General features: G+C 48.3%; 1 protein-coding gene across 2 annotated transcripts in view; it reads left to right on the top strand.

Annotated features, from left to right (window-relative positions):
• The window catches only part of LOC137430108 (septin-5), a 40,257-nt gene that overhangs the window by 8,708 nt on the left and 6,304 nt on the right, over window positions 1-25,245 (top strand). The window contains exons 6-9 of one of the 2 annotated variants that reach the window (XR_013623834.1): window positions 12,988-13,105; window positions 18,126-18,230; window positions 20,012-20,116; window positions 20,896-21,031. Coding sequence is in view for 1 of the 2 variants with exons in the window: in XM_068120674.2 (XP_067976775.1) it covers window positions 12,988-13,105; window positions 18,126-18,230; window positions 20,012-20,108; window positions 20,896-21,031 (456 nt within the window). In the remaining variant the exon portion in view is untranslated. The remainder of the gene's footprint in view (window positions 1-12,987; window positions 13,106-18,125; window positions 18,231-20,011; window positions 20,117-20,895; window positions 21,032-25,245) is intronic. The other variant, XM_068120674.2, reaches the window with a different exon arrangement.

Genomic DNA, 25,245 nt, shown 5'->3' with positions numbered 1-25,245 from the left:
CTCTGCCGAGAAGCAGTGTTTGGGAACTTGGGAAACTTGGGAATTTCTGCACAGAAGCAGTGTTGCCCACATCTCACAAGTTGCTATAATGAGAATAAAAGAGTGATGGAAAACTTGGCAAGAATTTAACAAATGGGAAGACGAAAAGATGAAAGCGGTGTTTGAGTGAGGTGTCCCATCTGCTGGCATTGATGGATGTTCCTACAGCATTTTATTTGTGAAAAGCACGTGAGATATCATCGGCACCCTGAACAAATTACAAGTTCCTCCTAAAATTGCTTCAACTGAACATATCAGGCTTGGCCTTCCCCATAATAATGTGGGATTAATTGGGGCCTTAGTAGTAGTAGTAGTAGTAGTAGTAGTAGTAGTAGCAGCAGCAGCAGCAGCAGCAGCAGTAGTAGTAGTAGTAGTAGTAGTAGTAGTACACCAAGCTCAAACAACAACTCTAAATAAAACTGAATGTCTACATTTTTCACTATTTTGTAATCAACTAGAAAGAGCAATCAGAGATTGCAGACCCTCGCCAGGATGTGTTTTCAGTGGTTTTTAAGGCTTTTGTGTTAAAACAAATATGATGGCCGAAAAACGTGACCGATGTCATTGTTACATATTTATGTGAATGTATGTGGATTACCATTCAGGTCTTTGCTTATCCGTGTGTAGTATATTAAGGGTTGTTGTGATTGGAGGGTCAGGAGCCCTTCTGAACCAGTGGCCGGAAACGGAAGTGACCGGAAACGGAAGAAGAAAAGACACGAGGAGAAAAAAGGACGGTTATTATTCTTCCTGGCCCCGCTCCGAAAAAAGGTGGAAGCGACCTTGTGCGGCGTGGACAAAGCGGCGTTCCGAAACCCGTCTGGCGAGAGGAGTTACCTGGACGCGTAACTACCTTTTGACACGTCAAGTCCCCGTGAGTTCGTGCACGGAACCAAGCGGCCGGCACAGTTTGCCCCGTCTACAAGGACGCGTACGGGTCGCACGTTGGGCCGCGCGCGCGTTGCAAACCGCGCTTGGTTTTGCCCCGTCTACAAGGACGCGTACGGGTCGCACGTTGGGCCGCGCGCGCGTTGCAAACCGCGCTTGGTTTTGCCCCGTCTACAAGGACGCGTACGGGTCGCACGTTGAGCCTCGCGCGCGTTGCAAACCGCGCTTGGTTTTGCCCCGTCTACAAGGACGCGTACGGGTCGCACTTTGGGGCCTCGCGCGCGTTGGAAGCCGCGCTGGGTTTTGCCCCGTGGCTTGGCAAGGAGGTGTGCGCTGCAGCAGCTGTCCCCGGTACGAGACGGCACGTTTGGAGCACGTCCGCCCGGGGTTCGTTCAACCGCCCGTGTGCGGAGAAGAGAGACATTGTGAGAGACATTGACCACGGAGGGAGTCAGGAGTGGGGCTCACGTGAGGAATGTATAAGATGGCCATCTTAGAGTTATTGTAGATGAGTTACATCTTTGGGATATTGATTGTTGATTGTTGATGGTTGATTGCTCGGGGAATATATCATTGATTATTCCGGATCCTTGGTGTGGGGTTTCCTTTTGATTGGAATTCCTGTTGATTGCGTTACGAAAGCTCATATATATAATACTACTTGCTGGCGAAGGTCCTCTCACGGTCCGGGGGTCACCGAGACCAGGTAGTCACCGAGGGGACCACGTAACAGAATTGGGGGCTCGTCCGGGATTTAAAATTGTATAAAGTAATAAAATAATAATTTTTATTAATTAAAATTAATTAATTAATTATTAATTGGTAAATTTTTTTTTTGAGAAATTGGGGTAAAATCTTGGGTGAAGGTTAACAGGTGTTAACGATAGGCACCATGGCGTTTGTGGCACAGAACTTTGGGGTAACACCGAGTGAGGCACAGTTCCGAGCGTTGCTAAAGTCGGACCTCTTGAAATTGGCCAAACATTTTAACTTGGAGGTCCGAACTAATTTGAGGAAGGCAGAGTTGCAGGCCACGGTGATACAATCTATGGTGGGATTAGGAACATGGGACGAGTTAGCCTGGGAGTGGCTACCCGAAGAACCAGAAGACGTTGAGCTCCGGAAACTGGAGTTGCAGTTACGGAGCCAGGAACGGATTAAAGAAGAAGAAAGGAAAGCAGAAAAGGAAAGAGCAGAAGAAGAAAGGAAAGCAGAAAAGGAAAGAGCAGAAGAAGAAAGGAAAGCACAAGCAGAGGAAAGGAGAGTGGAACGAGAACTCCAGGAAAGGTTAGAAGACAAAAAAGCAGAGGAAAGGAGAGTGGAACGAGAACTCCAGGAAAGGTTGGAAGAGAAAACAGCACAAGAAAGAACCGAGGAAAGGAGAGTGGAAAGAGAACTCCAGGAAAGAAGAGAAAAGGAACAAGCAGAGGAAAGGAGAGCTGCAAGGGACCTCGAAGCAGAGGAGAGAAAAGCGGAAAGGGAATTAAAGGAACGTGACATGGAGCTTCAGCAAGAAATCAAATTCAAGGAGCTGGAGTTAATGAGAGAACGGGGAGAGGCACCACCCTTGCTGACGGGGTCGACACCTAACCAGAAAACCTGGGATGTGGGCAGACATGTGAGGCTGGTTCCACCGTTCAGTGAAAAAGAAGTCGCGAAATTTTTTCCACACTTTGAGAAAGTGGCTCAACAATTAAACTGGCCGGAGGAGGCATGGACCATACTCGTGCAAAGTGTGCTGGTGGGGAAAGCTCAGGAAATTTATTCGGCGCTACCAATGGACCAATGTGCAGATTATGAGGTACTGAAGAAGCACATCCTCAAAGCCTATGAGCTTACAGGCAAAAATTCAGGAATGCCAGGAAGAGGGAGAGTGAGACCCATGTGGAGTTTGCCAGAGTGAAAGAAAACATGTTTGATCGGTGGTGTGAGTCAAAAGGAGTCGGGAAAGACTTCGAAACATTGCGGGACTTGATCCTGGTGGAGGAATTCCAGCAGTGTGTCCACGAGGACATCAAAGTGTACCTGCAGGAAAAGAAAGTACCGAAGTTGTGGGACGCAGCCACCATGGCAGATGATTATGCCTTAACCCACCGAATAGGGGTCCACAAACCTAACTCCTCGCCTAGACTTCAGCAGGGGAGTTATGGAACACCCGGTGCGGAGAACGACCTTACATGGCGGCGGCCTCGAGATGATTATGGGGACAACTATGATACCCCAACGGTTAGAAATCCGAGGGCTACGGGCCCAAGACAAACTTATTTTTCGGGGGGCTCAAGGCCGACCCCGAGGTTCTCCCCCGGGCCTACTTGTGCTTTTTGCCATAAAACTGGACACTTGATGTCCCAATGTTACCTCCGAAAAAGGGAGAACCCGGAACGGAATCAGTCTAGTGCGACTCCGAATGCACTGGCAAGTGTGAGAAATCATTCTTGGAGAGCAGAGCTGGGGGAAGATTCCCCTGTCAAAGGTACGGCGTCCCGGGAGAACCTTGTTCAGGAGGGCTACAAACATTTCATTTCAGAGGGGTTCGTGTCGCTGGATGGCGACCCGAGTAACCAGAAGCCAGTTAGGGTATTGAGGGACACAGGAGCACACCAATCGTTGATGCTGGAGGGCATTTTGCCATTGTCGGAGAAGACGGCAACTGGGGTTAGTGTGCTTTTACAGGGGGTCGGGGGCTATGTTAAAGCTCCGCTTCATGTCATCCAGTTGAGTTCTGAGTTGGTATCCGGGCCGGTCACCGTAGGCTTACAAGCCACCCTTCCTGTGGAGGGAATCTCTTTTATTATCGGGAATGATTTGGCCGGGGGGCGAGTTTAGGGTAATCCAATAATGGTGGACAAGCCCAGTAAGGAAAATAACACCACTCGGTTAGAGATGGAGATTCCGGGTATCTTTCCATCCTGTGCAGTGACTCGGGCTATGGGTAGAAAGCACGCGGAAGAGAAGGAGGAAGAAAGAGAGGGGGAGTTGGAACCCTTAGAGGTACGGGAAGACAACTCGGAAAAGGGAAATAACCAGGGGAGGGATTCCCAGGAATTTCGAGAAAGGGTAGCGTCTGGAACGCAAGGGGACGTGGAGTGTCTGTCGGAGACCGCGGAGAACGAAGTGGAGCAAACCGCGCTGGTCCGAAGGAGACTAGTGGAAGAACAACACGAAGACTCGGAGATCCAGAGGTTAATTGAGAAAGCCGTTACGGAAGAAGAGGCTACGAAGATACCTGTGGGGTATTTCATGAAGGGGGAAACCCTAATGAGGAAATGGAGGCCCCCGGAGGTACCCGCAGACGATGAGTGGAAAGTTCACTATCAGATTGTGGTGCCACCGCTGTACCGGAAGGAGATCTTGAGTTTGGCACATGAGACCCCTTGGGCCGGGCACCTGGGAGTGAACAAGACCTGTGACAGGATATTAGTACATTTTTTCTGGCCGGGACTGCGACGGGATGTGGCGGAGTTCTGCAAGTCCTGCCATTCTTGTCAGCTGGTGGGAAAGCCGAATCAAAAAATCCCCCCCGCCCCGTTAAAGCCAATTCCAGCTTTTGAAGAGCCATTCAGCCGAGTCATTGTGGACTGTGTGGGCCCTTTACCCAAAACCAAAGCTGGACATCAATACTTACTGACCATCATGTGTGCGTCCACCAGGTTCCCCGAGGCAGTGCCTCTGAGGAAAATAACGGCGGCAGTTATTGCAAAGGCCTTGATTAAATTTTTCACTTGGGTTGGCCTACCTAGGATCATTCAATCGGATCAGGGGACCAATTTCATGTCCACACTGTTCCAGCAAGTGGTACACCTGTTGGGGGTGGAACAAGTAAGATCCAGCGCCTACCATCCCGAGAGCCAAGGGGCCCTGGAAAGGTTTCACCAGACTTTAAAGAATATGATCCGAACGTATTGTTTTGAATGTGCCAAGGATTGGGATGAAGGGATACCCCTATTGTTGTTTGCGGCGAGGGAGTCCGTGCAGGATTCCTTGGGATTCAGCCCGTTTGAACTGGTGTTTGGACACGCAGTGCGGGGACCGTTGAAATTGGTGAAAGAACAGTGGTTACTACAGGAGTCCCGGACACCGATGAGGGAGTATGTGGCCACAGTAAAAAACCGATTGGCAAAGGCGTGTGAGGTGGCACGATGGAACTTGAGAAGGGCCCAGGGGAAAATGAAGGAGAGACATGACAAGACCTCGCAGATAAGGAATTTCAGTCCTCAGGACCGGGTGTTAGTATTGCTGCCCGTTCCAGGTCAGCCCCTCCAGGCTAGATATTTCGGTCCTTATGCAGTGGAGGAGAGGGTGAATGAGACAGACTACGTGGTGACCACTCCCGACCGACGAAAAAAGCGACAGTTGTGTCATGTCAACCGACTGAAGAAATATCATGAGAGGGAACCGGTGGAAGACGTAGTTCCTGTCTCACCGGTCGTACCGGTGACAATGGACGGAAACGCCGGTGTGAAGTTTGATAAATTGGATGACCAGGCCTGCCCCAAATTGACGAACACCGAAGTGTTGAATCATTTGGATGAGAAGTTAGGTCATTTAACAAGGGAACAGCAAGGACAACTGTCCAGCCTAATGTTCGAATTTAAACATTTGTTCACAGATGTACCTGGTCGTACGGACTTAGTATATCATGATATCGAGGTGGGGGAGGCCACTCCAGTGAAACAACACCCCTATCGGATGAACCCGGTGAAGATGGAGTACCTTCGGAAGGAGATGCAATATATGTTGGACAATGACATCATCGAACCAAGCAACAGTGAATGGAGCTCCCCATGTGTGTTGGTTCCGAAACCCGATGGCAGCTTCCGGTGTTGTACGGATTTAAAACGGGTGAATGCAGTGACCAAGACCGACTCCTATCCGCTCCCGAGGATTGACGACTGTATTGATCGAATAGGCCCAGCTAAATTTGTTACCAAATTTGACTTGCTGAAAGGGTATTGGCAGATCCCTCTTACCGATAGAGCCAAAGAAATCTCAGCTTTGGTCACTCCGAATGGGTTATATCAGTACAAGGTCCTCCCTTTTGGGTTGAAGAACGGGCCGGCGACATTTCAACGACTGATTAATAGGCTCATTGCAGACCTGGAGGGGGTGGAGGCATATCTGGATGATGTAATCATCCACACCATGACCATGGAAGACCATATTAAGCAAATCCATGCATTTTTTCAGACGATGTCCGAGGCAGGTCTGACCATCAACTTAGCCAAGAGTGAATTTGTAAGAGCACAGGTAGTGTTCCTCGGCCATGTAGTAGGGCAGGGTCAAGTACAACCAGTGACCGCCAAGGTAGAAGCTATCGATCGCTTCCAAGTCCCAAAGGGGAAGAAAGAGCTGATGAGATTCTTAGGTATGGCGGGGTGGTACCGGCGGTTCTGTAAGAATTTTTCGGATGTGGTAGCCCCTTTAACGAGTTTGTTGAGAAAGGAGACCCCATTCGTTTGGGATGGCAAATGTCAGGCGGCCTTTGCCCATGTCAAAGCGATACTAATGAGCTCTCCGGTCCTAACCGCTCCGGACTTTCAGGCACCTTTCAAGTTGGCCGTAGATGCAAGCGATGTGGGGGCTGGAGCGGTCTTGTTACAGGAAGATGAGGATGGGGTGGACCACCCCGTGTGCTACTACTCCAAAAAGTTCAATAAACATCAGGCAAATTATGCCACCGTGGAGAAAGAGACCCTGGCTCTCCTGCTAGGGCTTCAACATTATGAGGTGTATTTAGGAATCACGCCCTTTCCCATAAAGGTCTTTACGGATCACAACCCCTTAACCTTCATTCAAAGAATGAAAAATAAAAATCAGAGGTTGATGAGATGGAGTTTGGCTTTGCAGGGGTTCAACTTGGAAATTGAACATGTACGGGGCCGGGACAATGTCGTGGCGGACGCTTTGTCCAGATTGAGTTAATCTGGGGGGAGGGGGGGGGTTGAGTGATCTGGTTTGTTTCTCCAAATTGGCCGGCAAAGAAAGTTTTCGCTGGGTTCAAACTTTCTTTCTTGAAGGGGGGGAGTGTTACATATTTATGTGAATGTATGTGGATTACCATTCAGGTCTTTGCTTATCCGTGTGTAGTATATTAAGGGTTGTTGTGATTGGAGGGTCAGGAGCCCTTCTGAACCAGTGGCCGGAAACGGAAGTGACCGGAAACGGAAGAAGAAAAGACACGAGGAGAAAAAAGGACGGTTATTATTCTTCCTGGCCCCGCTCCGAAAAAAGGTGGAAGCGACCTTGCGCGGCGTGGACAAAGCGGCGTTCCGAAACCCGTCTGGCGAGAGGAGTTACCTGGACGCGTAACTACCTTTTGACACGTCAAGTCCCTGTGAGTTCGTGCACGGAACCAAGCGGCCGGCACAGTTTGCCCCGTCTACAAGGACGCGTACGGGTCGCACGTTGGGCCGCGCGCGCGTTGCAAACCGCGCTTGGTTTTGCCCCGTCTACAAGGACGCGTACGGGTCGCACGTTGGGCCGCGCGCGCGTTGCAAACCGCGCTTGGTTTTGCCCCGTCTACAAGGACGCGTACGGGTCGCACGTTGAGCCTCGCGCGCGTTGCAAACCGCGCTTGGTTTTGCCCCGTCTACAAGGACGCGTACGGGTCGCACTTTGGGGCCTCGCGCGCGTTGGAAGCCGCGCTGGGTTTTGCCCCGTGGCTTGGCAAGGAGGTGTGCGCTGCAGCAGCTGTCCCCGGTACGAGACGGCACGTTTGGAGCACGTCCGCCCGGGGTTCGTTCAACCGCCCGTGTGCGGAGAAGAGAGACATTGTGAGAGACATTGACCACGGAGGGAGACAGGAGTGGGGCTCACGTGAGGAATGTATAAGATGGCCATCTTAGAGTTATTGTAGATGAGTTACATCTTTGGGATATTGATTGTTGATTGTTGATGGTTGATTGCCTGGGGAATATATCATTGATTATTCCGGATCCTTGGTGTGGGGTTTCCTTTTGATTGGAATTCCTGTTGATTGCGTTACGAAAGCTCATATATATAATACTACTTGCTGGCGAAGGTCCTCTCACGGTCCGGGGGTCACCGAGACCAGGTAGTCACCGAGGGGACCACGTAACATCATCATTATTATTTTTTGTCCACCAATTTATGCTCAATAAATTTCATCTTGATCGGATGAAGTTTTGTACTCGTCGAATTATGACGTCATAATGGAGGCACCTATGACATCATCATTAACATATTTTATTCCCCACAGAGAGTTCTTTACAATGAGCCATGTCTCAATTTTTTCTATTCAGCGCTTTCGGAGATATAGAAGTGCAATGTTTTTCCGGTTTTCCAAGATGGCGGCCAAACCACGTGACCTATGATGTCATAATTATAATTACAAAATTATACACATGGAATTGCACGTATGGTGAAAATTTCCTGTCAATCGGGCCAACGGTTGTAGAGAAAATCATATTTACTAGCCGAAACCCGTGGAACATCCACGGAAGGGAGGATGTGGTGTATGGATAGAGTTTTTTTTTTTTTTTTTGTATACAAGATCGAGGCTCGTGAAAGAGCGAACATTAATCACACAGAAAGACAAATCGACACATAAAACATATAACATAGGGAGCGGTAGACAAGATGGGGAGAGAGGGGGAAGGACACAAACACAACATTTGAGAGCAGGGACCGAGAGACATGGAGACATCGAGAGATCTGAGAGAGGGCGAGGGCTTTGGGGGGGGGGGGGGGGCGGGCGTGGGAAGGGGGCGGTGGGAGAGGTATAAAACATATGGACACTGCCAGGACTTCCAGGAAAGAAGTTGGAATTTCAAACAAGGTGGATCTGGGGTGAATTAGCGGGGGTAGAAAAGATCAAGGTTTTGGATGGGGGAAGATAAGAGATGGTGGTGAACAGCTGTTTTAAAGACCTGGAGGGAGGAGTGGGATTGAAGGGAGTGAGGGAGTTTGTTCCAGAGGCGGGAGAAAAGAGGAATGAAAGAGTGAAGGTGAGCAGAGAGCCGAGATTTCGGCAGTTTAACCATCAGAGGGTTGCTGGCAGATCTTGTGCGACCTGTAGGAATATTTGGGGGACAGAGCACAGAGAGAGCTGGGGGTGCAAGGCCGGAGAGGAGTCGGTAGAAGACAGAAAGACCACCTACCTGCCTGCGGTGAGTGAGTGAAAGGCCCTCAGAGATAGCTTCATCGCGGGAGATTCCAATAATTCTGAAAGCTTTGGTTTCAACAGCGTGAAGCCGAGCTAGGTGTGAGGCAGGAGCACCGGCCCATAGGGGAGAACAGTATTCCATTGAGCTGCGGATGAAAGCCTTGTATGTGGTGAGGAGCTCAGGTGTGCCGAGGAAGGACTTCGCACGACGGAGGATGCCCAGTCGGCGACTGGCTTTGGAGGCCAGCTTGGAAATGTGGTTTTCCCAGGAAAGATCATGGCAGATAGTGAGACCCAAAATCTTGAGCGACAGAACTTCTTGGAGAGGATTGTTGAGAAAGTAGATGGGAGGGTTGCCCAGTCGATCTTTTCGGAGAGACATAGTAAGAGTGTGAGATTTGTCAGGATTGAAAGACATGTTCCACTTGTTTGACCAGTCTGTGATTTTGTCCAGGTCTTCAGAGAGTGAGGAGGCAGCAGACTGCCGATCTGAGGGAAGAGGAATGGAGCGGCAGAGAGTGGAGTCATCAGCAAAGAGATAGAGAGGATTTTCGAGAGAGTCAGAGAGATCATTGATGAAGACCAGAAAAAGCACGGGGCCCAGAACACTGCCTTGGGGAACTCCAGCCTGAACAGGAAGAGGAGATGAGAGAAACCCATTCAGGGCCACACGATGACGACGACTAGAGAGGAAGTCCGCCAGCCATGCGTGGAGATTTCCATGGATACCAAAGGAGGAGAGTTTGGTGAGCAGAGCGGGGTGCCAGACCGTGTCGAAGGCACGTGATATGTCGAGGGAGACAGCTCACAGAGACAGAGTGTACCATTATGGATGGCATAGGGGTTTTGCTTGTCCGAGTAAGAGTTAGGAAGAAAGATGAGAATGAAGAGTGCATATATGAACAACGATCGCCGACACCGGCACAAATGCATGCTCTGGATTTTCCACTCAGTGGACGGCTTGCTTTCGCCTTCGTCTGTCCAATCAGCGGACGGCTTGCTTCGCCTTCGCCCAGCAGACGCCAATATGATGGCGTCGTAAGATGGCGTCGTATCGGCAGTTAATCGCATGCTTTTGGGCCCCAACGTCGGCTAATTCAGATTTTTCGAGTATGGCTGTACGTGATAAACAAAGAGCACGGTTCGTAGATCGTAAATCCATTAGTGCCGTGGGCATCGGGTCACGGGGTGCGGCGTAAAAGGGATTTAGTCGAGTCCTTACGCTATTATTATATAGATTCTGTGCGGACAAACAAACAGACAGACAAACAGATGAAAAATCACTCATAGAGCGACACTTGGCAAAACAGAACAAAGGAGAATGGCACTCAGAGCATCCTTTTGACCTCAAAAATAATTTGTGGTAGAATTCAGTGACCTGATATGCAAATCGTCTTCAAAGTTTAAGTGAATCAGATGAAAATTGACAATTTTAGAAATTTGGCCTATGTTGACCTTTTGGCCTATGTTGACCTCAAAAATAGTTGGTGGTTGGTTTCAGTCAGCTGATAATGCAATTCCTATTCAGATTTCAAGTCAATTGGATAAAAATTTAGGATTTTAGAAATTTGAAATAGTTGTTGACCTTTGGTCTATGTTGACCTTTTGGCCTATCCTGTTCTCAAAAATAGTTGGTGGTTGAATTCAGTTAGCTGATGTGTAAATCCCATTCAAATTTCAAGTGAATAGGATGAAAATTGAGGATTTTCGAAATTTGAAATTGTTGTTGACCTTTGGCCTATGTTTGGCCTATGCTGATTGGCCTATGCTGATCTACCTTTTGGCCTATGCTGATCTACCTTTTGGCCTATGCTGATCTCAAAAATAGTCGGTGGTTGAATTCAGTTAGCTGATATGAAAATCCTATTCAAATTTCAAGTCAATCGGATGAAAATTGAGGATTTTAGGAATGAAAAAAAAGTAGTTGACCTTTGGCCTATGTTAACCTTGTGACTTATGTTGACCTCAAAAATAGTTGTTGGTTGAATTCAGTTACCTGATTCGTAAATCCCATTCAATTTTCAATTTAATCTGATGAAAATTGAGGATTTTAGAAATTTGAAATGGTTGTTGACCTTTGGCCGATGTTGATCTCAAAAATAGTGTATGGTTGAATTCAGTTAGCTGATATGAATATCCCATTCAAATTTGAAGTCAATCGGATGAAAATTGAGGATTTTAGAAATTAAAAAAAAAATTAGTTGACCTTTGGCCTATGTTGACCTTTTTGCCTACGCTGATCTCAAAATAGTTGGTGGTTGAATTCAGTTAGCTGATGTGTAAATACTCTTCAAATTTCAAGTCAACTGGATGAAAATTGAGGATTTTAGAAATTCAAAAAAAAGTGGTTGACCTTCGGCCTATGTTGACCTTTTGGCCTATGCTGATCTCAAAAATGGTTGGTCGTTGCATTCAGTTAGCTGATATGTAAATCCTATTCAAATTTCAAGTCAATCGGATGAAAATTGATGATTTTAGAAATTAAAAAAGAAAAGTGGCTGACCTTTGGCCTATGTTGATCTTTTGACCTTTTGACCTCAAAAATACACAGGATTTTGTCGGACCACGGCCTCTACCATTTGGTGACGTTTCGTGAAGATCGCTTTCAAATTGTGACCTGTAGGCAAGTATAAGTGAGCGGACAAACATACACAAAGTTTTTTTTGCCAAGTAACAAACAAACAGACAAACAAACAAACGGACTCAAATGCAATACCTTATCCTCAGGCGAGGGTAAATATTGAGGCAAAATGCAATTTTAATACAAATGTTGAGACTGACATGGTAAAAGGTTTCCCCACTGACCGAGGAATAGCAGACAAGGTGACATCATATTGACAGGTGAATAAGGTTCATGATCATTCGTCAATCACAGATAGATTAGGGGTGAACATGAGATATTAGTAGCTGATGTCACAAATGGCAGGTGACACGTTTCTCCACACTTGTGCCCATTCCGATCACAAGGTCCTATAATGTGCGACATGAGTTCGATTTTATTCTGAGCTTTGAGACTTTCTAAAGGGAAGTGTCACCATCTTATTAGCAGAATGTGTGTGTGTCTCACTCGGCAGTATATGACAGCCCCTTTCACTAAATGCATTTGTTTATTTTATGTGTCCCACTTGTTCTTCTTCACAATCTCCGCATCATCGAGCTTTCTTCGAGTGTGGGTGGTATCGACCGTTTCATTTGTCTTTATCATTTGCCCATCCCCTGCGCAGCGGGAAACGGGGTTTTGCAATCACTTATGTGTGTCTGTCCGGGCCATAATTTTTTTAAACGATTTGAGGTTTTATCATCCAGTTTTCAACAAAGTTTTATTATGAGAATATGGAGAAGTCAAAGTAATAATTTGGTCAAAAGGTCAAAGGTCAGCGTCACATAACATCCTCAATTTTCATCCGATTGACCTGAAATTTAAAGAATTTGAATATTGGGTCACTGAATTGGTTCACCAATCAAAAGCTATAATCCGAATTTTTTTTAGATCAAAAGGTCAAAGGGTCATGGTCGCCTAAAATCGTCAATTTTTTTTATTTTTTTTTTTAGCTCTTTTTCTCATGTTTAGCATACCGAAGAAGTCTAAATAGAGAGCGGACGAGGACAGGCTTTGCATTTTCAGATGTTTCCTAGTTTTTGTTGTATTCGTTCAATATTCCCACAACCTCTACCCTCGGATGCTGTCCTATCTAAGTAAGCATAACTATTCAATCTTGGTGTACATGGGGTAAAGGTAAAGGTAAAGGTTGTAACCCTGAATTGATGGGGTAAAGGTAAAGGTAAAGGTAAAGGCTGCAACCAAGCTGCCTCTGCCTAGGGATGTTTGGGGAAATCTGATCATGAATGTTACCAGAAGTGGGACAATTTGACGGAACAACATGATAACTACAAATGAAACCCAATTAATTAGGTGTTTGTATGTGTGTTCACAGACTGCGTCCTGTGGATGTTGCATGTCTAACTGCTCTGCATGACAGAGTGAACATCCTTCCTGTCATTGGAAAAGCCGACTGTCTCACATACACGGAATTGCGCACACTGAAACATCAGGTGATTGTTACATGAAACATAGGTGCAATACCCCTGGCGCTCACCTGGCAGAATAAACAGTATACTGCACTGACTAAAGGTATTTTAAACTAATTTGAATGGTTGCTAGAAGACAGGGCAGCATGTACAATCATACTAACATAATCATAACACTTTAAACAAACAAGCAAAAAAAGACCGATTTTGGGGGGCAACAAACACTCCCCCCCCCCCCCTCCTCCCATCCTGTATACCTCCTCAGACCCCAATTTTTCTAATGCCTTGAGCAAACATTGCTACATCACGGGTAATGAAGGTTGTGGTGAAGTTTCATCGAAATAGTGCGTGTAGTTTCAGATAAAAAAGGGAATTGCTATTTTGGGGTTCAAACCTGGATGCACTTTGACCCCCGGTAAACCCCCTTAGACCCCAATTTTTTTAATGCCGTGAACAAACTTTAGTCACAACACAACAAATATAATTTGTGCAAAATTTGGTCGCAATCCCATCAGCGGTTTCGGAGAAGAAGTTTCAAGTGTTTACGGATGGACAGACTGTCGGACGGATGGAGGGACTGACGGACTGATTTGGATGGTGGAGGATAGGATGGAAGACGTTGTGGGGGCAAGGTGAGGCTTTGGGGTGGGGTGGGGTGAGGGGGAAGGTTTGAGTGTGTGGGTTCAAGGGACGGTTTGAGTGTGTGGTTTCAGGGGACGGTTTGAGTGTGTGGGGTGCAGCCGCCTTAACCATTAAGTCAACACCAGGCTTAAATTGGACCATGAATATAATGATTTTCAATGATTTTCAGAAGAAAAAAAATACCATTTGCGTTTCCCTTTGAGGGTTAGTTACAAATAGTCTGGTCTGTTAGGGGGATTTTATGGGGGGATTGTGCAAATTTGTCTACAAGCATGAAACTTGGCACACTTGTAGTTTGTGACCTGCTGAATTCAAATCTGCTGGGAGCCAAAGCCAATTCTGAATGGGAGCGCCATATTTGACACTTCAAAATGGCCGCCACTCAAAAACTGACTTTTCCGTTACTAGCCAACCAAAAGTCACATAATTACAATTAAAAGCACTTTTCTAGGGTTTTGGACCTCATTGATTCTAAATCTGATGTCTGTTTGACAGTAGCCTTGACAGGGATCGCCAAATTGGAAGATCCAATATGGCCGCCGGTGAATATTATAATAAATTTTGCATAACTTTGACACTTAAAGTCATAAATCAGGAAGTAAAACCAAGAGATCAAGGTATCCTTTATTGATCAACAAAATCAGGCTAATAACCATTAAGCACTATGTTAATATTAATTAATTAATTTACATATATTAATAGTAAATCAATCAATCAATAAATGTATCAATCATATCACGTGCTGTGACTGGTGTCACACTGATTCATGAATTCTCATTGTTCACACATCCACCTTCGCATTTGCACAAAATTGTGCAACGAACGCCAGCTCTGCAGCACTTGCAGTTCCCTGTGCATGACTTCGCACAGCCACACTGCAAAAGGATGGAACAGGCCTTGCTGCTGTCCTCAAGGGTTGTCCAGAAGGGCAACCACCCACCACTGCTGTCCTTGTGCCACCCCCAGTCATGGAAGTCAGGGATGTCCTGGTAAACAGACGTTGCCTGACTCCAGAAGAAGCTGGCCTGCAGCATTGCTCTGCGGATGTGTTGATATAGAGCAGCTTGTGTTGGTGGTAAGGCCTCTAGTGTCTTCTTCCCACTTGTGAAGAGTCGAAGCCTAGCCTCATTGACTCTTTCCAGACCACAGCCCTTGCTGTACATGACTACAACAAAGCGCTCTAGAGTGCGCATGTGCTGGGACTGTGGGCTGAGCTCTTGGGGTTCACTGGTGAGGGCAACAAGGGTGTCCGTCAGTCCTGGTGTGCTCTGCCAGGCTGACCAGGCTGACTTCTTACCACATCCCAGGAAGTGTGACACAGTGTCACAGCCTGTGACCGCGTGGAATAGTGGCAGTGCCAGGCACGTTGATGGTCCCAGCTGGGCAGAGAGAGTGTGGATAGGAATGTCACGCATCTTCTTCCCACTGCCGAGACAGACCCACAACTGGGACAGCCCAAGTGATGAAAAGAAATGAATGGCCAGGATGACCACATCACTGTCGACTGTGCGCACCAAGGCAACCTGGTGGCGCTGCTGTGCTGCATGGGCAAGATGGAGCAGTATCCTGGTATCAGCCTCAGTGTGGTTACATGGCTGAAGACCAGACACGTCATGTTGTTTGTTGGAGAGAACACTCTCCTTGTTGGTGCTGAGGAGAAGTCTCCCACCCAGATCCTGCTTTACAAGCTGTGCACTCAGGAAGGGGAACAGTTCCCTCTTGTTGTCAGTATTCTTGAGGAACCCAGTGTTCCAGTCCTTCTTTGGAATACGGGTCTGGCCATCCCCAATCCTGGTACATGGGCCTAAGCCACGACGATGGTGTGTCAGGGTTTTGAGGTTGTCCTCTGGGTAGGTGTCCCAGACAGCATCTTGAGGCCCTGGTACAAAGGGAAAGGGGTCTCATGTTCTTTGTTGTGACGGATGTTGCTGAACTTTGTGGCATGATGTGAACCACTGCAGGTATTATAAATAATCTGCTGGGCAATGGCGCTTGCAACTCTTGCCCTGCCTTGTACCTGCGCCTGCAACTCCTCATTGCTCTGTTCACGCAAGATTGAGGGGCCCTGGAGCAGGATGTTGAGGAAGCTTCTCAGCTGTCCAGGGATGGGAGATGTCAGGGAATCAGAGGCAAAAGAACCAGTAAATGGTTCTTGCCTCTGGAGACAGCATTTCCTAAGTATTACTGCTGCTCGCATCAACAACAAAGCATCATCCTGACCTATCTGGGACTTATGGGCTTCAGCTATTAGATCTCCAACGTTCTGGTTGCTAGAGATATAGACTTCCTTGCCCTGGGAGAACTCTGTCGACTCAGGAAGCAGCTTCAGAAGATACTCCTTGAACCGTGTGGCATGTGGTTCCCTGGTATCAGAACAGGGAATTCCCTGTTGCTCCACAAGTGTTCTATATAACTGTCGCAAAGCAGACAGTTTGAAGACTGAGTCAGAGTCCTCGACTAAAGCAACAATTTGCGCAATGGCAACTGAATTGAAGTGAGGGGCAGGAGGACATGCAGATGATCTGCGATCCTCAGCACGAGCTGAGTCTCTCAGGTGCAAGTAACACTGTACATGATAGTAAGTGTCACCAGCGTGGGCATCAGCTGCGTGGGCAATCAGTTTGCCCAGAAGATTGAAATTGTTGGTGCTCTGAGCCCAGGTCTTTAAGTTTGTGTCTACATTAAATGTTTCAACTTTACGTAGATTCTTTTGGTCCTGTCCCTCACATATTATGCAACAAGGAGACTTCTGAGGAGCAGAAGACACTGCAAAACTGGACCGTAGTTTCTTAGGTGAGTTTTGGTCACTAGAATCCTCTTTTTCAGTGAAGCTTCTCAGGCGAGAGTTACTGCAGTAGGTTCTGCAAACTTTGTGATATTTGGCATTGTGTGTCTGAAGCATCTTAGCAATGCCCTGGCCCTCATCAAGCTGAGCCCATGACACTTTCAAACAAGAAGGCATGACACCAATGGCTTTAAAACCATTCAGATCTTTCTCAATTGAAGCAAGGCCCTCTTCCGTTGGCGTCTGCAACCGTTCATCCTTTTCTTCTTGGCAGACACAGCAAAGCTCCCAGTTGATGGCATCCATCCTTGCCATCCACCACCAGTACAGCTAGGACTTCTATTCTCTATTCTTCTATTATATTCTTCTATTCCCACAGCAGAACGACAGGCACCTGAAATAAAATAAATAAAATAAAATTTAAATAAAAAAATTTAAATTTAAAAAAATTGTCAAACATAAATAATAAAAAAAGTAAAATTTCCTGTCAAGGCTACTGTCAAACAGACATCAGATTTAGAATCAGTGAGGTCCAAAACCCTAGAAAAGTGCTTTTAATTGTAATTATGTGACTTTTGGTTGGCTAGTAACGGAAAAGTCAGTTTTTGAGTGGCGGCCATTTTGAAGTGTCAAATATGGCGCTCCCATTGCGAATTGGCTTTGGCTCCTGGCAGATTTGAATTCAGCATGTCAAAAACTACGAGTGTGCCAAATGTCATGCTTGTAGACAAATCTGCACAATTTTTCCCCTAACAGACCAGACTAAAAGAGGAATGGAAGAATACACCAATTAAAAATAAAAACAAGACCGGAAGTCTAACAGCGGCGTAGCCGGGCTTGTAAAATATTATAAACCACAAACACACATGATTCGCTTTTTAAACAGTCGCTAATGCTGTTTATAACATTAAAGAAAGAAATTTGGAGGAATCCAGACATCTGTGAGGTAAGTATTACTTACAGAACTGAGGGAAGATCTACTGTAATCTAGATTATACCCTACAAGGATTGGGTACGTACGTTTTGTTGGAAGAGACGTAAAGCCGATGCTTTCGATATTTGATGGTCATTTTAACAATCGGTTTGTTTGTGTTTCACACTGAATGAAAAACGTCAATGTAGAGCATGTTGATTGTGATATACGACAGGGTCGATGATATGTTCAGCCTGAACAAAATATAAATCAAAATGGCGGTGTGTGGAGAGTCTGCCGCCGTACCACGGTAATGACATTAGATGTAATCACATCACCCTGTCATGTGACCAGATCCTCAGCTCTGATTGGTATATGTTTGAGGGGGACATACATACATACATACATACATACATACATACATACATACACACATACATACATACATACATACATACTTACTTACATACATACATACATACACACATACATACATACATACATACATACACACATACATACATACATACACACATACATACATACATACATACATACAGACAGACGGACAAACACTGTTGCCCTATGGGCTACGCCGTAAAAATTGTTTCGTTCAATCCAATCCCTCCGCTCCCATTATTTTCCAAGTCTATTCCCATATCACTTTTTTGTGTTTGCAAATTGTCGTTCTGGCATGTCTGTAGATTAGAGATGACCTTGCGAGACACAGCATTCGAACATATGAATTTCCTGATTGTGAATCGGATGAGGAGGAGGAGGAGTACAAGCAGGAAAACCAGAAATTGAAAGTGAGTCTGTACTAACATTATATTACAGTAAGTATTGGGACAGCACAAGAAGACTTGAAATGAACTCTCCCAACCTGTGTGTGCGTATTATTTCCCACGCTGTACACAAAGCAGTGCGTGCTTCATAAAGGTGTCTTGCTATGACGTTTTGGACAGTGCTGCACTCCAAACATTGATGTAATGCTCTGGTGAAATCCCATGGAAATCCCACCATTGCAGTGCATCATGGGATACTGCTGCGTCTGTTAGGAATAGGTTCGAGGACAACAAAGTAAAAACCTATAATGAGGACCAGGTACAGAGCCCTGACCTAGTCTGACTAAACTAATCTGGAATGTCTTGGAATAACACTGGAATTCCAGAATCACCAGACTACCATCCATGACTTAACTTCCTCTTGATCTGAAGGAAGAATGGCATGGTATTGCACCAACATTTGATACAATGTGTTACTCGCAATTATACTGTATAATATTTCAAATAAAGACTTCTCCTTGTACAACATGGGATCTCTTCACCAAGCTTTCCTGTGAGAGTTAAACCGGTGTATTAATGAAATGTATAATTTAATAACTGCTTATTACATCCGCCACCGAAGGTGGATGGAGGTTGTGTTTTCACTTCTCTGTTTGTCTGTTTGTTTGTCTGTTCATGAACAAGATATCTCAAAAAGTTGTGGACGGATTAGGACGAAATTTGGCATGGAGGTAGTGTATGTGACACGGATGAAATGATTAGATTTTGGTGAAGATCCGGATTCGGATCCGGCTAGTAGTAGTTTTTAAGTGATTCTTCACCATTGGGAGATGGGGCCAAAAACTATATATAGCAGGATGTCTCATGAAGTTAAGGACGGATTTGGACGAAAATTGGTGGGCCGGTTGGATGTGTGACAAGGACAAACAGATTCGATTTTGGAGACGATCTGAATGTGGATTCGGATACGAGAATTATTTAATTTTTTCATGATTCTTCACCATTGAGTGATCGGGCTAAAACCGATAAATAGCAGGATATCTGAAAAAGTTATGGATGGATTTGGACGAAACTTTGTGGACCAGTTGTGCGTGTGACAAGGACAAATAGATTTCATTTTGGTGAAGATCCGGATATGCATTCGGATACAATAATTATTTATTTTTTAAGTGATTCTTCAGCATTGAGAGATCAGGTGAAAAGCGATTTATATAACATGCTTTTTTTAAAGTTACGGACGAGTTATGACTAAACTAGGTGGACGAGTTTGTTAGGTGACAAGAACAAGCTGATTCGATTTTGGTTCAGGTCCGAATCCAGATCCGGCCTATCAGTGGGATACAAAACAAACTGTTCAGCCTGGCGGGGGATTGAGCTCTACCGAGTGCCGTTCTAGATTCTTTACTGTCCCAATTCCTTCGGTAACATTGTGTATGCCTGCTTATTAGTCCCCAACTGGTATCACCAGAGGGGACTATAGGTTTGCACGCCGTCTGTCTGGCTGTCCGTCCGTCCATCCCACCTCTGGTTTTCCAGACTTTTCCCCATATCCTTTAACATATTGAACTGAAACTTGGTACATGGCTTTATTATGACGAGTTACAGACCAAGTTCGAGTATCATGGGGGTTTTGTCAATTTTTCACAGAGTTATGCCCTTTTTGGACATCGGTAGGGGACATGTATTGCAAAGCATTTCTCGCTCTTGTTTGTATTGGAATATCTGTTGGATTAGATATTTGTTGCATTCCTTTATTTTCTATGCCTCTTTAACTTTGTGCTTCTCCCTTTCTCTGTCTGCTGCAGGAGATTGTACCTTTTGCCGTAGTTGGCAGCAACATGGTGGTAGAAGTGAATGGTCGGAAGGTCAGAGGACGACTCTACCCATGGGGAATTGTGGAGGGTGAGAGGGTGAGAGAGAAGGGATGAGTGTAAGGGAGATATAGATAGATATGTTTAGGATGTTATGGAATATCTAACGACTACGCAGAACAGATTTATAATCACTATGTAGGATGACAACTAATTGATTGTTATTTGGTTTTGCTTTTCTTGATATGTTATTTAGAAGCTTTTTAATCCCTGACTTAAATTTTTAATGCTTTATACAATAGTTTCTGCTATGCCTTCCACTGGCATATAAACCATTGTCCATTTTACACCAATTTTTCTCAAAAGTGTTATCAAATTCTTTTTAAAGCCTTCAGCCATGCAATTTTCCATGATTGATGCTCAGGATTTCTGGGTCGAGTTTCATGGATTGAGTTTTGGAATTTATCACAAGTCACATAAACGTTTTATCGGTGCATGGCATTAGTGCAAGTGCAGCATAAGGTACAGGCCAAAAGAGGAAATGCACAATGGAACATCGACATAGATTTGAGATTGATACAACTGATGAGTTGTGGGTATTATTTGGGTTCTCCTTTTGGACGATTCACTGTGAGCAAATAGATGGAACCTATTTGCCTTGCACTTCTACAATGTTCTGTGTGATGAGGTTTTAGGAATCTGGGGAATGCACGTTTAACAACATTTACAGGTTTATCAGCTCACACGGTTGACAAATAACTTGAACTTTTATTTTGGATATGAATCTCCGTAGATATCCGGAAAAGGAAACATAACAACAAGAGAACATCTTTTTGACTTTTTCACCCTCATCTCTTCTCTATCTTTCACCTCCGTAGTCGAGAATAATCTGCACTCGGAGAGTGCAACTTTGCGGAGTGTTCTTGTTCAAACTCACACTCAAGATCTGAAGGACAGCACGGCAGAACATCACTACGAAGCATTTCGTTCTCAACGTCTACAAATGTCGAACATGTAACACCTGCTGGCTGATATTACACACACACACACACACACACACACACACACACACACACACACACACACACACACACACACACACACACACACACAAATCTCACTGTTTCGGATACCTGCATACCACCTGCATCCCATGATAGTACTAACAACAAAAAAGGGCATTGTGGTCATTGTTTTCCCCTCCAGAAAATTAATATAGTTTACTATCATAGTACTTTTGCAAAAAGGTTGTTTTTACCATATTTTATTACACTAAGCTGATGTAAATGTAAGCCACTGGACGATAGTAGACAAGTTTTTTTTTTGTAGATTTCATTACATCTCGACAAAAGGGTTAGGAAGGTGAACGAGCAGGTGGTCAAGAGTCCGAGCCAGGACCAGAAGCCAGTGTCATGGACACCGACCAGTCTGAGTTGCACTCGGACTGACGAATGTCCTGGCCACCAACATCTTAGGTCTTGCGCAGTTATGTTTACTACCTTGTGCCTCACACAACCCCACACAGACCTGTGCTTCCCATTCACAAAGGCCATTGCTATGGACATCAGCAACCACGTGGCGCTTGCATAGCTTGCATAGCTTTACACATGCCCTTGCAGACTTTCATGATGTTTTTACTTGGCTGGGCCATTGGCAAGACTTGCTGGTCTTGCCAGCTTATTCCCGTCGGGACACCGCAGTGCTTTGCCTGGTCTGCCCAGGCTTTCGCCCTTGGACGTTGGCTTCACTATGGTCAGGTGGCACTTTCACCTTTTCACCTTTCACCCAAGAGAGCATAGTGACACTCCACCTGCTTGTGAAGCCTTTGTCTCCACCCCCAAGCCACCTGCACCCACTTTGCCTTGCAGTACTGGCTCTCCCACCAAACCCTAGACTCAATTTCAATTCCTCACATTGTCAGCAAATTATAAAATAAATCATTACATGTGGTAAATAAAGTGCAACACATGAGAAATAACCAAAGCCTATTTGCAAACCTTTTTTAAAAATTATGATACTGAAGGAACTGCGCTCCAACGCGAGTCGAAAGAATTGACGCGACCAAAGACGGAATTCGTCCGAGTTGCTTTATTGAAACCAAACAGCTCAGGTATTCTGACAAGCCCGTTTTTCGGGCAACAATATATATACACATTTATGTCGGGAAGTTTGCCTGGCAAGTCGAGGCTGGGCGTGCCCGGGCGCTCTGGGCGAGCACTGGAAAGGCGATAGCGGGCATGCCCGGACGCTCTGGGCGAGCCCTGGAAAGGCGATAGCGGGCATGCCCGGACGCTCTGGGCGTGCCCTGGAAAGGCGATAGCGGGCATGCCCGGACGCTCTGGGCGAGCCCTGGAAAGGCGATAGCGGGCATGCCCGGACGCTCTGGGCGAGCCCTGGAAAGGCGAGAGCGGGCATGCCCGGGAAAGACGAGACCGGGCGTGCCCGGGAGGTTCGGGCGTGCCCGGGAACAGTGAGTCCGGGCATGCCCGGGAGAGGCGCGTCTGGCCGTGTTCTGGCCGGTGCAAGGCGATTATGTACATCCAGCGGTAACCGCTACACACGCCCCTCCAGAATCGACCTGCACCGGCAGGGTCAATTTAAGGGGGGTCCGGATGACCCGGCCGAAGTGACCCCTGGAGGGTCGTGGGGAGGGGTCTGACGTGGTGGTGGGTGGTCGAGCGGGGGGAACTGTGGACGGGGGGCGGCCTCGCCGCGGAGGAAGGGCCAACCGTGGTGGTCGGTCGACGTCCATGTGCGCCGGTTTGAGGCGGTCCACAGAAATCCGGTCCGGCCGGCCGCCGAAGTCGACGATGAAAGACTTGTCGCCCCGTCGCAGGACCCGGAAGGGCCCGTCGTACGGCGGCCGGAGTGGCCCCCGGTGCGCGTCATGACGCACAAAGACGTACTCCGCTGTGCGAAGCGCCGGGGGGGACGTAGGACTGGGGGCCACCGTGGCGGGACGTCGGCACGGGGGCAAATCGTCGGGCGGCCTCCTGGAGGTCCGAGCGCTGGCGAGCGGCGGACCAGGGACTGGTAGCGTCAGGCACGAATTCGCCTGGGACGCGGAGTGGCTGGCCGTAGACGAGCTCGGCGGCGGACGCCTGGAGGTCTTCCTTGGGGGCCGTGCGAAGGCCCAAAAGGACCCACGGCAGCCGGTCGGCCCAACCGTCGTCCTGAAGGCCGGCCATGAGTGCGGCCTTCATGGAGCGGTGAAACCGCTCGCACAACCCATTGGCTTGGGGGTGGTAGGCCGTGGTGCAGTGCAGCGTGACCCCCAACGAACGGGCGACCGTGCCCCAAAGCTCAGACATGAACTGTGGGCCGCGGTCGGATGAGATGTCCGCTGGTGCGCCGAAGCGCGCGACCCAGGTGGCGATGAACGCCTGCGCCACGTCGGCGGTGGTGGTGGAGGTGAGGGGCACGGCCTCCGGCCACCTGGTGGTCCTGTCCACCATGGTGAGCAGGTGGGTGAACCCCCGCGAGGGGGGCAGGGGACCCACCAGGTCCACGTGGACGTGGTCGAAACGCCGTTCAGGCACGGCGAAAGGTGCCAGCGGGGCCTGGGTGTGGCGGTGGACCTTGGCTCGCTGGCAGGCCGTGCAGGCGTTGGCCCAGTCGCGGATGTTTCGTCGAAGGCCGTGCCAGACGAAACGCGCCGACACCAGCTTCTGAGAAGCTTTCCGGCCCGGGTGAGAAAGGCCGTGGATGGAGGCGAAGATGCGGCGCTGCCAGGAAACGGGCACGATGGGGCGAGGCTGGCCCTGGGAGACGTCGCAGAGCAGGACGGTGCCCGCGAAGGGGATGTCGGCCAGGCGGAGGCCCGTGTCCGCCACGCGGAGTGCCTGCACCGAGGCGTCGGTGGTCTGGTCGGCCGCCATGAGCGTGAAGTCCACGCCGAGGTGGACCGCGTTCGCGCTGGCCCGCGAAAGGCAGTCGGCCACGGCGTTGTCTTTGCCGGCGACGTGCTGGATGTCCGTGGTGAACTCCGACACGGCGGAGAGGTGGCGCTGCTGGCGGGCCGACCACGGCTCCGTGACCTTAGCCATTGCATAGACCAACGGCTTGTGGTCGACGAAAGCCGTGAACGGGCGGCCCTCCAGGAGGTGTCGGAAATGGCGAACGGCCAGGAATAGCCCGAGCAGCTCGCGGTCGAACGTGCTGTAGTTTAACTCGTTCGGCCGGAGTTGCCGGCTGAAAAAAGCGAGTGGCTGCCAAACCCCGTCCACCCATTGCTCATGGACGGCGCCCACCGCGTAGTTGGAGGCGTCCGTAGTGAGGGCGATGGGCGCGTTGAGCACCGGGTGAGCCAGCAGCGTTGCGTCGGCGAGGGCCCGTTTGGCACTGGCGAAGGCCGCGTCCATGGCCGCGGACCAAACGATGTCATGCTTGGCCGGCTTGCCCCGGAGGGCCTCGTAAAGGGGCCGCATGAGCTGAGCAGCGCGGGGCACGAATCGGTGATAAAAATTCACCATGCCGAGGAACTCTTGGAGGGCCTTGATGGAACGGGGACGCGGGAACGTGGTGATGGCCTCGACCTTGGTCGGCAGCGGCACGGCCCCGGTCTTGGTGATGCGGTGGCCCAAAAAGTCAACGGTCGTCGCGCCGAAGTGGCATTTGACCGGGTTGACAATTAAGCCGTGCTCGCTGAGGCGACCGAACAGTGTTCGGAGGTGGAGGAGGTGCTCGGCGCGGGACGTGCTGGCGACGAGGATGTCATCCAGATAGACGAAAAGAAACGGCAGGTCGCGCAGCACGCCGTCCATCAAGCGCTGGAACGCCTGGGCCGCGTTCTTGAGGCCAAACGGCATCCGCAAAAATTCGAACAGGCCGAACGGCGTGATGACGGCCGTCTTCGGGACGTCGGCCGCCCGGACAGGTACCTGGTGGTAGCCCCGTATCAGGTCAATTTTCGAAAAGATGACCCGTCCCGCCAAACGGGCGGAAAAGTCCTGAATATGCGGGATCGGGTACCTGTCGGGGGTGGTAGCGTCATTGAGACGGCGGTAGTCGCCACACGGGCGCCATCCACCCCCCGGCTTTGGCACGATGTGCAGTGGCGAGGCCCACGCGCTATCGGAGCGCCGCACGATGCCGAGGTGCTCCAACGCGTCGAATTCGGCCTTTGCCACGGCGAGCTTGGCTGGGTCGAGGCGGCGGGCCCTGGCGTAGACCGGCGGGCCCGTAGTGGGTATGTGGTGCTCGATCCCGTGTCGCACCGCGACGGCCGA

This window comes from Myxine glutinosa, chromosome 6, assembly GCF_964187855.1.
Source record: "Myxine glutinosa chromosome 6, kmMyxGlut1.1, whole genome shotgun sequence".
NCBI classification, from domain to species: Eukaryota; Metazoa; Chordata; class Myxini; order Myxiniformes; family Myxinidae; genus Myxine; species Myxine glutinosa.
Note: the sequence above shows the minus strand (reverse complement) of the source record. Positions and strands in the feature narration are given on the sequence as shown.